The 15,692-nt window shown below is 32.9% G+C and overlaps 1 protein-coding gene across 3 annotated transcripts in view; it reads left to right on the top strand.

Moving 5' to 3' along the window:
• Window positions 1–14,790, top strand: part of GOLGA4 (golgin A4) — a gene marked incomplete at both ends in the record, with an annotated part of 94,366 nt that extends 79,576 nt beyond the window's left edge. For 2 of the 3 annotated variants that reach the window (XM_084247004.1, XM_084247003.1), the window contains 3 exons: window positions 4,158–4,261; window positions 8,328–8,414; window positions 14,767–14,790. In XM_084247004.1, coding sequence (XP_084103130.1) covers window positions 4,158–4,261; window positions 8,328–8,414; window positions 14,767–14,790 — 215 coding nt within the window. Of the gene's footprint in view, window positions 1–4,157; window positions 4,262–8,327; window positions 8,415–12,230; window positions 12,261–14,766 lie in introns of those variants that run through there. The other variant, XM_084247005.1, reaches the window with a different exon arrangement.
• Between the last annotated feature and the right edge of the window lie 902 nt (window positions 14,791–15,692).

Below are 15,692 nucleotides of genomic sequence, written 5' to 3'. Positions count from 1 at the left end.
TTAGTTTTTATCTTTGCTAATCTAATTCATTACAATGAATTCACTTTACCTCTGTAAATTCACAGTAACTTTACCTCTATAATTCATCAGTAACAAGTTTTGAGGATAGGATGGTTTCTAAAACAAAACGTAAAGCATATTTATTGTAAAAAAAGAAAAATAAAACAATGCTGTAATGAAACTGCAAATTCCCACTTTATTCCCACTTTCTAAATGAACCTTTTTTACAATTCATGTAAATTTTTCTAGAGTCTTCTGTAACTGTCAGAAGTGTGATCTGCTATATGTGATCTGCTGTATGTAGATCTGTGATCTGCTGTATGTAGTTCTGTGTGATCTGCTGTATGTAGTTTTATACTCACACATTTATATATTTTAGATACCTTTTTTAACTATTACAATTATGCTGTAATGCTGTAATTATTTTAAAATCAGTTTTTAAGGAGAAATAATTTAATAAAAATTCTTATTGAAGTTAGAAAAGAATGATCATGAAATAATATTCTTTTGATCTAAATTAATGTATGCCACTTTTAAAGAATGTCAAAGATGAACTTGAGTCTTTAGGTGGTTGTTCCTTTGAGATAACTGTGATCTTTCAATAGCTTCATAACATTATCCATTCTCAGTTTCACTGCTTGCTATATTAAGAGTTATTTTGTGAAATGTTTCATAAAGCTTCCTGCTTTTTAATGGGAGCATTGGGTCATCAGTCTGAAGCCATTTCACTTTCTTTTGTGTTTTTGAAAACTTAATACTTACTGCTATGAGATAACATAAAATACACAGTTTTTAGTTAAAGAAGGATTTTCTTTGGATTTGTTCTTAAATACTTTTTCAAAATGAATAGAATTTTGGGGAAAAAAAGAATAGACCACCAACTTGAACATTTCCTGGGGCTTAGAAAACCCTGGTGCTAGAAAGATTGTTTGCCATAGCTAAGTCAACATATGTAACTCTTAGCATAGAACTTTCCTGAATCCATGCTTAGCAGTACATTGAACATAGTATTGATTCTTTGAGTTAACTTCAACTTAAGAACTTCATACGTACTTTCCCCCTCAAGTTAAAGTTTTAAAATGAACATGTGTACAGTTTACTTAATAGCTGACATGTATGTAATACTGAGTACTAAGCACTGTTACAGAACACAGTTCATTTTATCAACTCGTTTAATCCTCTCAGCAATCCAAGTAGTCTGATTGAATATGCACATTCATCTCTTCATCATGCTTCCTCTTCAAAGAATGGGAGTAAAATGAGCACTCACCAAGCAGGAAGAAGTCAAACATTGTCCTATCTTTAGAAACTTTTGTATATACCTCTGCAATACTGTCTTTATTCCACTCCTTATACTGACGTTTCCCCCCTTTTAATTTATGTTTTCTTGTTGAACATTTGATTAAGAGATCACATAAAACTCTTAAGTTTCTTCACTCTTTTTTTCCCTTTTGTCATTTATTTGGTTGAAAAAGCCACTTATATGTGCTTGAGTTCAACACATTCTGAATTCTTAGTTCTTCATCTCCTTAGAACTAGGTTCTTGTTCAGATGCAGGTTTGCATTTATGGCTATAGACCTATAAAGGGAGCTGTACCTCACATTTAAAGACACATGCTTTTGGGTAGATTCCTACAAGTGGAATTGCTGTGCTATATGGTAGATCCATTTTTAGATCCATGTATATGTGCAATACAGAGAAAGCAAACATAGGGTCAAGAAAAGACAAAACTTGCAAGCTGACCACAGATCTGAGGCCTCCATCTGGGACAGGGGCGGGAGAGAGGCTAAAAGAAGGGCAGGAAGAGCACAAGGGCCCGTGGGGCTGGATCCCAGGTGCTGTGGTGCTGGGAGAACTGTGGGGACTACATCTGAGGGAAATAAAATACTGTCCAAAAATTAACAATAATGTAAGAAAATAAATACTAAAAAAAAAAAAAAAAAAGACACATGCTATTTTTGTAATTTTAAGATGCTTCATATGTTTCTGGTGTTGTTAGTCTCACCTTTTACAGTCGATTTTAGCAACCATTGGTGACTCCTTGACTAAATCTAGCATTGCGTAATGGTGATAGTCAAATTCTAGCATTTTTTTCAGTATATGTTGACTGGAATTCTATAAACAGACTCTTTCCCTGACATCCAGAACATTTCTAGTACCTTTGAGGCTCCTTGTGCTACTCTTGAATCATGTATCTCTCTGTTCTTTCCCAAGAGTCACCACTGTTATTACATTACAACTGAAGTATAGTTCCCTAAAACAATTTTATTTTAATGGTTTATATGGTTTTGGAAATTTAGAAATATCATACTGTGTGTATTCTATCTTTTCTTACCTTTTTTTCACTCAGCATGAATTTTGAGATTCATATTAATGAGTGCAGCTATAGTTTAACCACTGTTAATGCTAAGTGTTAGAGTAGTAATACATTAGATTTTTATACCACACTGTTTATTCTCCTGTTGGTGGATATTTGAATTCTCTCATTTTTGCTTTTATAAACAGTGTAACTGTGAACATTGACTCTTTAGGTTCATGTGAAGTGTTTTTTCCATATGTGTTGGTAGTAATTGAATTTGTGTCATAGAATGCTTGTCTTCTGCGTTATAAAGTTTTCCAAAGTAATGTCAAAGTGTTGTCTATAGTGGTTGTATTTATTTACACTCCTGGGGCCAGTGCACAAGTGTTTCCATTGTTCCACATTTTCCTCACTGCTTGGGATTATTTCACTTTAGAGATTTTGCCAATCTCATGTATAAATGATACCTCATAAGGTTTCATTTGTTTGTTTTTACTCAACATTTGGTGATTTAGGTTCCAAACCAAAAGAAATGTGAAGTTACAATAAAGGACCTCTTTATACTTTGGCATTTAAAGCCTCATATATTGTTTATAGTACTTACAATTGTAGCCTAATTGTATTATCCTGCTGCACAGTGTGATATCCTGTTCTTTATTTAATTTTTTAAAATTTCAGGGTTATCAGATATATTTTACATATAGCTACATTCACCTTTTTTTTTTTTAGGTATAAATTAAAGATTTTTGACAAATTTATGCAATGATGTAACCACCAACAAAATGAAAATGGAATATATTCCATGCCCTGTTATGGTCATTTCCTGCTTCTAGCCGCTGGAAATTACTAATCTTATTTTCCTCCCTTAAAGCTTTTTTTCCCCCTGGAATTTTACTTAATGGTATTGGTCTTTTGTATTTGTATATCTGTACCTTTTGTTTTTTCTCCCTTAACACAATGTTCTTAAGACATATCTATGTTCTTACATGTATTGTAATTTGTTCCTGCCTAGTATCTCATTGTATGGCAAACCATACATTTCTTATCCATCACAGTTAATAGGCATTTAGCCTGTTTCTGATTTTAGACTACTATGGCTACAGCTGTTATAAACATTCATGTTAATGTCTTTATGTAAACCTGAGTTTTCATCTCTCTCAAGTAAATTTCTAGGAGTGGAACAACTGGGCCTTATGATGTTTGTTAGCTGCATCAGCGAATCAATGTGCAGATATTTGAAAAGTATTTTTCACCATTAATGTTTTGTGTCTCCCAATAATCTTACCTAGCTCAAGATTCTAAACCTATCCTATATTCTCAGAGTTCCAGATTTTGCTGATCACATTTAAGTCTTTCATCTACTGCAACTGATTTTTGTATATGTCTAGCTCTTGTAGGATTCTAGTCTAGTTTACTATATCATAGCTGAAAATGGAAGCCTGTTATTCTTGAAAGTTAATTTTGTTAGGTACAGAATTCTAGATTGAAAGTGGTTTTTTCTTAGTACTTGGAAATTATCATTGCATTATTTTTTTCAATTTTGTTATTGTCGAGGGATTTTTTTTACTAATGATCTGTTAGTAATCTTTATTTCTCTCTGGTTGCCTTTAAAATCTTTTCTTCATTGATCTTTTATAATTTCATTCTGTTGGGTTAAATTTCATTTTATTAATTCTACTTGGTATACCTTATACTGTGGATTCCACTCTTTCAAGGGAAAAATGCCAATTGGGCTTTCAGTGTATATACAATACAGTACAATTAGTGCAAGAATGATTGTGGTCTTTGTTCCTTTGTCTTTTGTCTATTTTCTGTGTATTACGTGGTTTATAATTTGATCTGTTTTTTTGTTTGCAGGTGGCAATTTGTACCATTCTGATGTCTCAGTCTTTGGAGAACCTACTGAGTTTGAGTATTTACGAAAAGTGCTTTTTGAGTATATGATGGGTCGTGAGACTAAGGTATAAACCATGTCTGTTGATTTGGCATGTGGCTTAATTTAAAAGGAAATATGTCCCACTTTTAATACACATATTGATGCCAGATGTTTACTATTAGCAGACCTTACATGCTAATAGTAGACAATAGATAATTGTATTATTGCTTTTAGTTTACAAAGTGAATTGGCAGATCTTGCCTATGTTTGCTACTTTTATAAATCATTCATTTAAATACTGTTGTATGCATAAATAAATAAATCTTTAAGAAAAAGAATATTATGAATTTATAGGTCATATATTCAGCTAAACAGCAGTAATTATAAGACTAGAAGTTATTGAATCATTGATTTATATGGAGATCTCATTTCTTTGTATCAAATAATTTCAAAATAAAGTGAGATCCAGTTTTAAATCAAAGTGATATCCAGCTTGATCATGAGCATTTATCACAGGAGGGATGTATTCATACTAATTCAGTGTCTTTTTTTTTATTATGAACCTTTTTTAATGCAAAGGATAGCTAAAACTGCTTATTTGTTAAGAACAAATATAATACAATATGTTTTCCCTTATTTTGTCTTTGTTGGGTAGCAGCCTGTATTTGAGATGATGCAGTTCATTTAGAGTTAACTTGTTACCACAGGGAAAGGGGAAAGGCATATTTTTTTAAAAAAGAATAATCTCTTAGAACTTAGCTATTTAGGTTCATTCGTGAATCAAACATTGTTTTCACAGTGTTGTTGCTAAATAAATTATTTAACCTTTTCTTGAAGATACTGGTTGCCTCAACCTGTTTCTTCTGGAGGTTGTGTAGTATGTGTAGGATGAGATCTCTACAGAGTTTGAGTCCTCCTGAAGAAGGACAAGCATACGATGCATTCTGAGGTAGTGCCAGTTCAGCCAAATCTTAGCTTGTGCTTTTAGGATTCTTCAGTCACTTTTAGGGTTTGAATTTGAGATAGCTGAAAAGGATGTCCTTGAGGTACAGGCAACCCCATCTGACACCAGCTGGGAATCCAGGTCAATGCTCTCTCTGATCTTAATCTTTAGTATACTCTTCTGGTTATTGAAAATGTGGAATAGTCTGTCATTTTGCTATCACATATTATCAAGGTAAATATTGAAAATTGATAGCAGGTACTCAGTTTAACTTACTGCATATTTATTGAGTACTTACTAGATATGTTCCTTTGCTGTGATGAATAAGGAAATGAAATCTGGCACCACTCTGACTTAAGAGTTTACCATACAATACAAAAGTGAACCTGTTTTCAATTAAGCATAATGTGATGCAGAATGTATTAAGGGAGGCACAGAGTTCTCATATTTACTTGTGGGAGTGTCAAGGAGGACTTTATGGAGGAGGTGTGTTTACTGGGCTTTATGAAAGGGGGCTTAGATTTTGATAGACGATTCAGAAAGAAGGGGAAGTCCAGACAGAAGGTCCAAGGTAGGAAACTGACTGTGCTTTTTTATAATGGTAAGGAGTCGGGTCCAGTTAAAATGCTGAAGCTATGAACAGGGAAGTGATTCTGCTTAAGACTACATAGAATGTGGAAGACCTGAAATGATTTCTGTGCTTTGCCTATAGTTATTGATGGGGTAGTCCTGGAGCCTTTTGGGCAGGAATTGACAAGATCAGAGCTGAATTTAGACTTACCTTGTGCCATTTAGCCCAATCCCTACATGTTAACAAAAGAATGTGAAATGGAGACCAGGTTGTGATTTAGAATGAGTGAGAGTATATTGTGACCTTTGTGATTTGATCATCTGTAGTTGTTTCTGTCCAGCAGGAGCTGTATGTCATCCCACCTGCGTTTCTTCATCTGGTTTTGCAGTGTTCCTTATTTTATGAGGCAGATTATTATTTTTTTTGGAAGAAGACCACATGTAGGACACATATTAGTACTTCTTTCTTCTGTCTTTGCCTTTTTTCTTGGAGTTTGACCTTCCATGCTATTATTGATACTGAAATTCAGCCTGTTCTCCTTTTCAATAGAATGTGTTTCTCATCCTAAGCTTTATTGAAGAAGCCTCTTCCTAATGAAAACCTGGCAGAAGAGGCCACTTCTAAGCCAGGTGGCTCATTTAAACTTTTCCTCAATTCCTAGGGCCTGAGGACATTGTATGTAGAGTAGAAAGTCTGATCTTTCATAAGATGTGGCAGAGAGCCTTGGCTTCTCCATTAAAGTGTTTTCTGGCAAGTGAGTGAAGAGCTTTAAGTTTTCACTGGGTAATCAGCTGCAAATTTTGGATCTCTGATGAATTTAGAGGTGGGTTTCCCATTTAACAATGATTAGAAATGTCAAGGGAAAACTTAGCCACAGATCTTTTTCTTTTTTTGGACAGACATGCTTGTGTATGCATGTGTATGTATATAATGGACTGACTATAAATGGACTTTTGGATACTTCGACTTTCATAAGCTATTGAAATTAAAGACTGTTCTCTGTAATTGCTGAATCCCTGATTTTCCATTTTTGGTGCTTCCTAAAGATAATCTTCATTGAGCATATACAAAAAACCATTTAAATTGTTTCAGTGTTACTAGAAAAATACAAAAATAGTTATTACTTCATATTTCTCTTGCCATTTCATACCACATATCTTGCCTTCTAGACTTTTGCTTAGCACACAAAATTCTGTTGTGACCAGGCAATGCAATTTAAAAAATAAGTTTTTAAAAAATATCCCTGGAATTCTACAAGAACTAAGTTTATTTTTTTGTAAAGATATTTGTGTTTTTGTTTCTGATTGACATACATAAAAACTGAAAACTTTGTTGCCCAATACGCTTATTTTTCTACGGTACAAACATGTCTGATGTATTTATAATGTTCTTTTATTTACCTTTTAAAAAATGTTTCAGACAGTTCATATGTATTCTTAAGCAGAAAGTTTTAATGGCATCTTATCATCAAAATGGCAAGGGCAAACACAAAAGGAAGGAAGGGGTCGGAAATTAAAATACTGTTCTGTGTGTGGTTTGTGGTTGAGGTATAGTACTAACTAATCTGTTAATTGAAATAAGTATTAGAAATATGTAAAGTGTCTTGCCAAGGTTTAGCTCATAATAGAATATTTTAAAATGTTAGTTCCTTTCCTTCCTGGAAATAATTACACTTTTTTCCCTAATGATGTGCATTTCCAAATTTTTTGTTTAACTCTATCATCTTTTCCTTATGGCCTTCTCCAGTCTCCTTCCCAACCTTCTACCTTTACACATGCGCACAATCTGTGTAACAGTGAACAAACCTCCCCATCCTCTGTAGGAATCCCTTGGAGGGCATTAGTACCCGAATTTGTATGTAAGCACTGAACTTGTTATCCTACTTATTTCATAAGTGGTATCTTCTTTCCTCTCTGTCTCCCTCAAAACATCTCATCTTGATACAAATAGGGAATTTCAGCCTTTGAGGAGAATTTTCCACGAGCTTATGGGTGACAGTCTGACTTACGGTATATTTATTTAGATCTGCACAATTTATGATCTTGTTTTGCAAGCCACCATGTGTAATGTTTTGATTCATCATGTTTTTTACCAAACAAAACATCTTGTGTTTATTTAAAATGTAATTTGTATTTCTATTAGGCTGATGTGCTGCATGTCTTAAAATTTATCTATTAAGCATGTTCATGTTCATGCAGTAGCCCGTGTTTATGAGATATATGATGTGATTTAGTTAAAGCTGAACTTGGGAGTATCTAATTCTGATTATTTAGAGCTTATGTTTTGACAATGCATCAGTTACTAGATAGATTTCTATAAATAAAAAAGCCTTATAAAATGAATGAAAAATAAAGTTTCATCTTAATAAGTCAAAGGACCATATAGATCTTTTTATAGCTTCATGCTATTGTAAATGCATCTTCTTAAAATAATAACTCAGACATTGTGAGGAACACTTTTCAATTGAAATTCTAGTGTTGGCTGTTATTTCCTTGACTAATATCTTCACATCATACTTCTTTGGTCGTGGCTTCCATTGAGAGCACTAAAGAATCCCACCAGCAGAACATGTCAGAATGGGTTGAGACTTCATCTGCTTCACTGTCTTTTAGTGATCATCTCTTGCTTTTCTTGTAGACCATGGCAAAGGTTATAACCACTGTACTGAAGTTCCCTGATGATCAGACTCAGAAAATTTTGGAAAGAGAAGATGCTCGGCTAATGGTAAGCTTTTCAAGTAGGCTGTAGATAGAAGATGACTTCATCTTGCTTACATTGTCTCATTTTCAAAGACTTTGAGTTGGTAAAATAAATAAAAAATTTTTAATCTACATTTAAATATAGCATAAAAAATGAGAGAGAATCTACATTAAGAGATTTTAACCAAGGACATACATGAACGGCCATCAAAGAAAGAACAACCTTATTTAACATATATGAGGTTGACACTTATATATGTTCTATGAGCTCTCCAGGCTTGGGCTATTTTTGGAAAGGATAGAAGAGCATTTGTTCTGGCATATCCAGTACTAATTTAAAAAATCAAATTTTGTCAGAATTTTTGATGTTTTATAGATTATAATATACTTATTATATACAATATACAACTATATATTATACATAATACTTATTCTAGTTGATTTTCAGAGGTAATAATTCTGAGAAAATTTAAGCCATTTTGAGCATCTGACATACCCTACAAGGGAAATGTCAGTAAGTTTTTAGAAGCGTTTAATGAGGTCAGCTGTGACTGAAATGAAACAAACACACATTTCATAAATTATGCAAAATCCCCATGGCCTATCTTTTTTTTTTTTTTATCCTAGATCAGTAATTCATTCGGAAGATCCATTCTAAGCACAGTGTGAAACTTAATGTTTTGCCGCTAGCTTTCTCTTTTTGTTGCTTTTTCTTGTTTTGTGAGTAGCATCCTCCTCTTCTTCCAATTTTTTAAATTTCCTATTTCATGGTTCTAGTACTGCTGTTCTCTCTCCTCACTAAAATAGGCAAAGATCTCCTTAGTAATGGGCCAGCTTTTTTCTGAGTACCTACAGTCAGGACTAAGTCAGTAAATAATTACTTCCTAAAGTATCCCATCTTAACCCAACAGACTGCTTGAACACAATTTTCCCTTTCTCTAGTGGTCACCAGTTTGTTCTGGTTCTAACCCATAGGGTTCTAACCCCCAAAATGCAGAGATAACTTAGATGATAGGCTTTTCTCATCCATGCTAAATGCCCCCAATATTTACAGCTATTTTTGAAGTTCCTCTCCTCTAATCCATTGCACAGGGTCAGTTCTCTGGCACATTCTGATCTCCTCTTCCTGACCTCCTCTCAGGCCAACCTAGCATTCCTGATCTTTTCCCCAAACATTGTATATTTTCTTTTTCTTTCTTTCTTTTTTTTTTTTTAATTTATTTATGTATACAAGAGCTGGGGTGCAGGTTAGAGATGTGGAGGGTAAGAGGATTCTCCAGAGATAGAGTGAGGAGCAGAACAGGCAGATGCAGTTACAGTTATTTTGATTGGCATTTAATTGTTCTTTTGTAAAGCATTCTTTCTTGGTATCCACAGTTTCAACCCTGGTATCCCTAAGATTTTTTTCCCTCTGAAGAATTAAATTAATTTTAAAAGTTAAAGTTTTTGATTTGTTTCAAGCAGAAAAAATCTGCCTTATTATAGTAGACAAGTTAAAAAAAATGCATGTGTCAGAAGCACATACTATTGTCTTCCCTAGAGCACACTTTTCCTTCTCTCAGTTTTTAGCTTATTGTGCCTGGTATTTCATTTTGTGATGGTATTGTACCTTAGGTGGCCAGAGTAGACTTTGTATTCAAGTAGCAATTGGGGAGCGGGGGGGGGTCAATGCAGAAAATTTTAACTTGTCTAATTTTTTTTGCTGACTAAAACTTCTCAAGAAGTATACCTTCAGGTTATTTTAGAGGAGAATGTTATGTTTTATTTAGAATAATTTCATTAAGAAAATTTCTTTTAAGGACATGCTAAAGCATCTCCTAGAATTAAGAGATTCTTTGGTTCTATAGAAATCTTTTTTTTTCCAATTTTATTCTTTTATTGAGGTAACATTGTTTACATTGTATATGATTCACAGGTATAGGACCACACAGTTCAGGTGTATGTTCCTACACCCACCACCAAGGCACTCATAGTCATCCCTCGTAGTCCACTGTGCCGCTCCCCACTTTTATTCCCCCTCTGGTAGTCTCAATCTACAGTCAGACGAAATCTCTTTTTAAAAGTTTTTCTTTTGTTAGAAATACGTTTTTCTCTTCAGAGTGTTAGTAAATTAACACTTTTAACCTAGAGGATGTTTTTCTTGATGATTCCATGGAAATAAATTTTTTCCTTTTTTCATGAAAAAAATTTCCTTAATTTTCATTCCCCTTTCACTCTGTTCACATTTAAAAGTTGATCTTCTATTGACTTAGTTTTTGCTTTGTTTTCATGTACATCTTTTGTGTTGAATTCATCATCAGTCCTTGTCCTACACCAGTCTTGTACTTATGTTAATGGTTCTCTTTTTTTCCCCCTTGGTTGGAATTTTAAAAATCTCTTCCTCAATAAAATAATCAGAATGTTTCAGCATTACTAGGTATACAAGTTCCCCATCTCAGTGGAGCCTCAGTAGATGCATGCCGGGTGGATTCAGGGAGCAAATGCAAAATAAAACTGACACATAGGAAGAATACTGCTCATATAAAACAGTTGTTATCTCAAAAGTGGTTTTGACTCTTGATGTTGTTAGAATTATGTGACAAACATTGCAAACAATTCAAGAACATATTACACTGAAAGGGAGCCTTTTGTGATCTTCATCCTTCAGAGTTTACCACAGCAAGATCACCTTTTTTTTTTTTTTAAGATCATCTTCATTAATAGTGTGGGGAATATTCCTAGCTTTTCTAAGTTTCATCAGTATATATTTATAATTATTCCTTTATTGCTTTGTGTTTTTTTTAATTAAAATGACAGTATGCATCAACATGCTTTTTTTGCTTAATTTATATTTTTATATTACTCCACTCATGATAAACTTACCTACTTCATTTTTTAAAATAGTTCATTATATAGTTATATGGATGTCCTATAATTTCATTCACCATTTTCTTAGAATGGACACTTTGGGGTTTTCCATTTTGTCAGTATTTGCAAATGTAAACATAGGGAACATGTTTAAAATGCATGCTTTTTGCAAGTTTTCCAATAGGATATTAACCTTGATGTGTTGCAAATACTATTTTCTAGTTTGTATTTTGATTTTGTTGCCTTTTACTAACTTCACATTAAATATAAAAGATAAAAGGATGATTCTGTGGTTGATCACACATAGAACAGATTCAGATATTATAAGCAACCCCTTATTGTTTGGTTTGTAGCTGCTGTTTTAAATCAAACCATGAAGCTAATTAATAATTTTGAATTATGATCACCTTAAAATAGAACATGGATTTATTTAAGAAGGTGGCTACAGTAAAAGCTATATTTGAAATTGTGTCTCTTTGAATTTGGTTTGGGTCATCATTCATAAAACCCTGATTAATTGCCAAATTGCAAGAGGGTTTTGTAATAAAATTAGAACATTTTAGGAATGACGGTTCCTAAACCATATAGCTATAGTGTGTTCACATTCATCAACATTTTCCCAAAACTTTTGATGGTAAATTGTGATTATGTAAATTAAATTTCAGTGTGTACTATAATAGAATTGTGAAAAAGATACTTTTATAAAAAGCAAATAATCTAGCATATACCTGTGTACTTAAAGTGTTAAATACTTCTCTAAATATGTTGTTTAAAAAACTTTAAAGTTGCAAATAATATCTCAACTACATGGTGTTATATTTTCTTAGGATGGGAGGGAGATATTATAGATTCCTCACATTTTGCCTATACTCCCTTGAGGAAAATTTAACAACAATCTGTTTAGTCCTGCCAAGATCATATACACCTATAATCTGTGTGTTATATTAAGTCTTAAAACTAACCCAATAAGCTTTTTTTCTTCCTGGCTTTGTAGTATACTTCACCTCGCAGTGGTATCTTCTGAGTAAACCATCAGTCTGTGCTTAGTTAGCATGTGGTGAGTGAAGAATAATGTGTCTTGTGTCTTTTGTGCAAAAATCAAATGTATTGCATGATACTAACCATTTTGTTGGAATTTTTTTGCTCTTTTGATTAATGACTATGTGATTGATTATACTATGGGTTAATATAGGCATTTTCTATTAATTCTGTTTTATAAATTAATAATATGTAGATTGATAGTCACCATCACCAATAAGAATTATGTAATTTTAGGAATTTTAGTTTTTAAATACTAATTGAAAGTTTCAAAATTGTGCTTTGAAGTTTTGGTAAAGAATCTACAAAAGTATTTATGTATTTTATATTTCCTTTTTTTAAATTTCTCAAGAACAGTCTTTGAAATTAAAGATTGTGAGAGAGCAATGACAAGTCATTCCTTAGACAAAAGTGAAGTGATCCTAGAATGATTCTAGAATTCAAAATATTGGAAAGTGTACTTAGATTTGAGGTTAGTCAGAAATAATGAAAAACCAATAAGGTTAATTTAAAAATAAATTAACTTTTATTACTACTTGGAAACATACAATTTAACAGATGTTTATCCTGAGAAGACTTTCAGGCATCCTGCTATAATTGAAAGTGGCTGTTTCTAATTAACATTATTACAATAAAGTGGAGGCATCTAAAATGTTTCAATATGGCTCACTGTCTTCACCATTTAATCTCCACTCCCAGTCTCTACATATTATTAATGCCAATAGCTTGATTCAGCACTGCCTGAAATTTAGGGTATACACACACACACACACACACACACACACACACACATATACACACACACATACACACACATATGCACACACACACACCCCTCAGACTTTACTAGAGTTTTCACAAATCACAAATAAGCCAGGTCACAATTAGTAGAACTTAATTACAAGTAAAGATTCTCTGTGATTATTGTAGTATTCAAGTAGCAGTATCAAGGTTTAAAATGCCAATACACAGTCTCTCTCTTTCTAACCTGTTAGTTTTTAAAATCCTTTATGCCTATATTTGAATCTCATTTTGATTTTAATAAATATCAATTTTAGTGATTATCTCATTTTCTTCAATCATGTAAATCCTATATGTAATGTAACAAATCTTAACATTTTCCTTTTTTTTAAAAAAATACCATTATAAACACTGCATCATGCTTATAACTGTATCATTGCATTGTATACTGTGTAGCATTTGTCTCTTCATTTGAAACATTTGAAACATAAGATTTGCATTCATTATACAACGGACACTTACATACTCTCCACTTATATTCATCAATTATTAACATTTCCTCATTTGCTCTCACTCTTGCTTTTTTCTCCATACATATTTCCCCTTTGTTAACATTTGACACTTACTTGCAAACATAAACTAAATGCTTTAGAAAATATCGTTAAGAACAAGGGCATTTTCCTACCTACACACAACACAGTCATCAATCTCAGGAAGTTTAACATAATATATTAACTAGTATATAATAAACATTCATATTTTTCCAGTTTTTCAAATAGTGTCATAACTGTAAATTCTGGGACATTGCATTTCACTGTCATGTTTTTCTAGTCTCTTTTAAACTAAAAAAGTTCTCCCAGCCTTTTTTTTTTTTGTCTTTCATGACATTGACATTGTGCAGCATCATTAAATCATGCAGGAAATCTTTTTCCCACAACAGTTCAAGCTAAGATTTCAAAGTAATAACTGACAAAGGGATTTAAATATGACAGAAGATCCTGTTCTTATCTTCTCTGGGTTTCTAAGACCAACATGCTTGCTGAGCTAGTTTTATGAGAAGTGGATTATATATTTCATTTACAAACTGAAGAGTTTAAAGCTTTCTTTTTCCATGAGATATATTTGGAAAGTTTGTCTCTAATTACTTAACCTTATTTAGTCATTTCTCTTAATGATATTTTCAACCTCTAACTTAACATAGCTATTGACTTTTAGCATTTTAATCAGAGAAACCTTATTGGGAAAGTTTGGCATCATTTCTCACAGTATTTTAAGTTTTAGAAATTAATTTCAGATGAAGCATGACTTTTCACAACCAAAATGCTGTTTGTGCTTTGCTGCCATGCATATCATAATGGGAGAGTTGCAGTGTATAGAAAAATCAGCACATTAAGGAAAAGGGAAAATCTTTCTCTTATTTAACTCCAATCTGAATTACCGCATACTTCCGAGATTCTGCTAAATCAACATGCTGACTTCTGGGTTTCTGTAATAATGACCTGGTAGCATTCAATAAATGGTGAAGGGTTGCAGTGCCCAGTTACACTAAACTGTTTTCCAGGATTGCTGATTAAACATCTTATTATTACTTTTTAGAAGATTTCTTTAGGATTTAATATTTAGACTGCACAACTTAAATTTCCAGACCATAGAGTATGACTTTCTTTTAACTTGAAAGAGCATACTGTCCAGAAAACTGACTCTGAAAGTTTTCTTTCCTCCTTTATCCTCTTTTCTGTTTTCTTTTCCAGTCATGGCTCCGATCTTCGTCTTGAAGAAGTGGAGAAGATGTTGGGCAAGTTAGAGAACTGCACGTTTGCTCATCTTTGGGAATGAAGCTGTTCTTCAGGGCCCCTCATGTAGCCAAAAGATCAAGAAAACTCTGACATTGGGCCACAAATATATTGCAGACTGCCTTTAAAATAGAGTGTATCAGTGGAGAATGGTGATAGTTTTTTTTCTTTTTTTCTTCAGATTTTTTTGTTGGGAAGAGTTTTATGTTGTTTAAAAGATATTTTAAATGACTTAACCTGATTTATGGGCTCACTTAATGTTCCTTTTATCCATTCTTCTAGAACCTCTTTTTAAAGAACTGCTTGCCTTTCCTATTTATTTTTAGGGTGATTTTTTAAAAAGACTTGTGCAATACATTTTGAGGTGAAACCTAGTAGATTTTTCTGATAAATTAGAGCATTTAATTGAACTATTTTATCCAGATTGATTTGTTGAATATTTGCTAAAGACTAGTTCTTTAAGCTATGACATATGAGAAATCCAAACAGCAGTACCTCATTGTTTACTTAGCTTTTGTACTTATATTTTCCAGAGGAAAAAATACTACTGTAAATTGTAAATAGTCAATACATGACTGTATTGTATGCAAATCTGTGACTGTTGGCAGTGTCATCCTGGAGGAACAGAAAAATAAAGTTTATTTACTATATACAGTGTGCTCATTGTGCTTTTTCCTAAGTTGAAATCTATTTCAAAAAAAAATTAAGAATTTAGGGTCTGTCTAGGTGATATAATGAGGGACTCTTTGTCAAGATGGCTAAATGTGGAGCATTTGGAAAGATTTTTTAATGTCCCAGATTAGCATGACCAAATTAGAAGACATATGGTAGAAAAACTCCTTTGTGGTGTGTGTTTTAGGATTCCATCAACTTGGGGATGCTGC

This window comes from Talpa europaea, assembly GCF_964194135.1.
Source record: "Talpa europaea genome assembly, chromosome: 11".
NCBI classification, from domain to species: Eukaryota; Metazoa; Chordata; class Mammalia; order Eulipotyphla; family Talpidae; genus Talpa; species Talpa europaea.
This window is presented reverse-complemented; position numbering and strand designations above follow the sequence as displayed.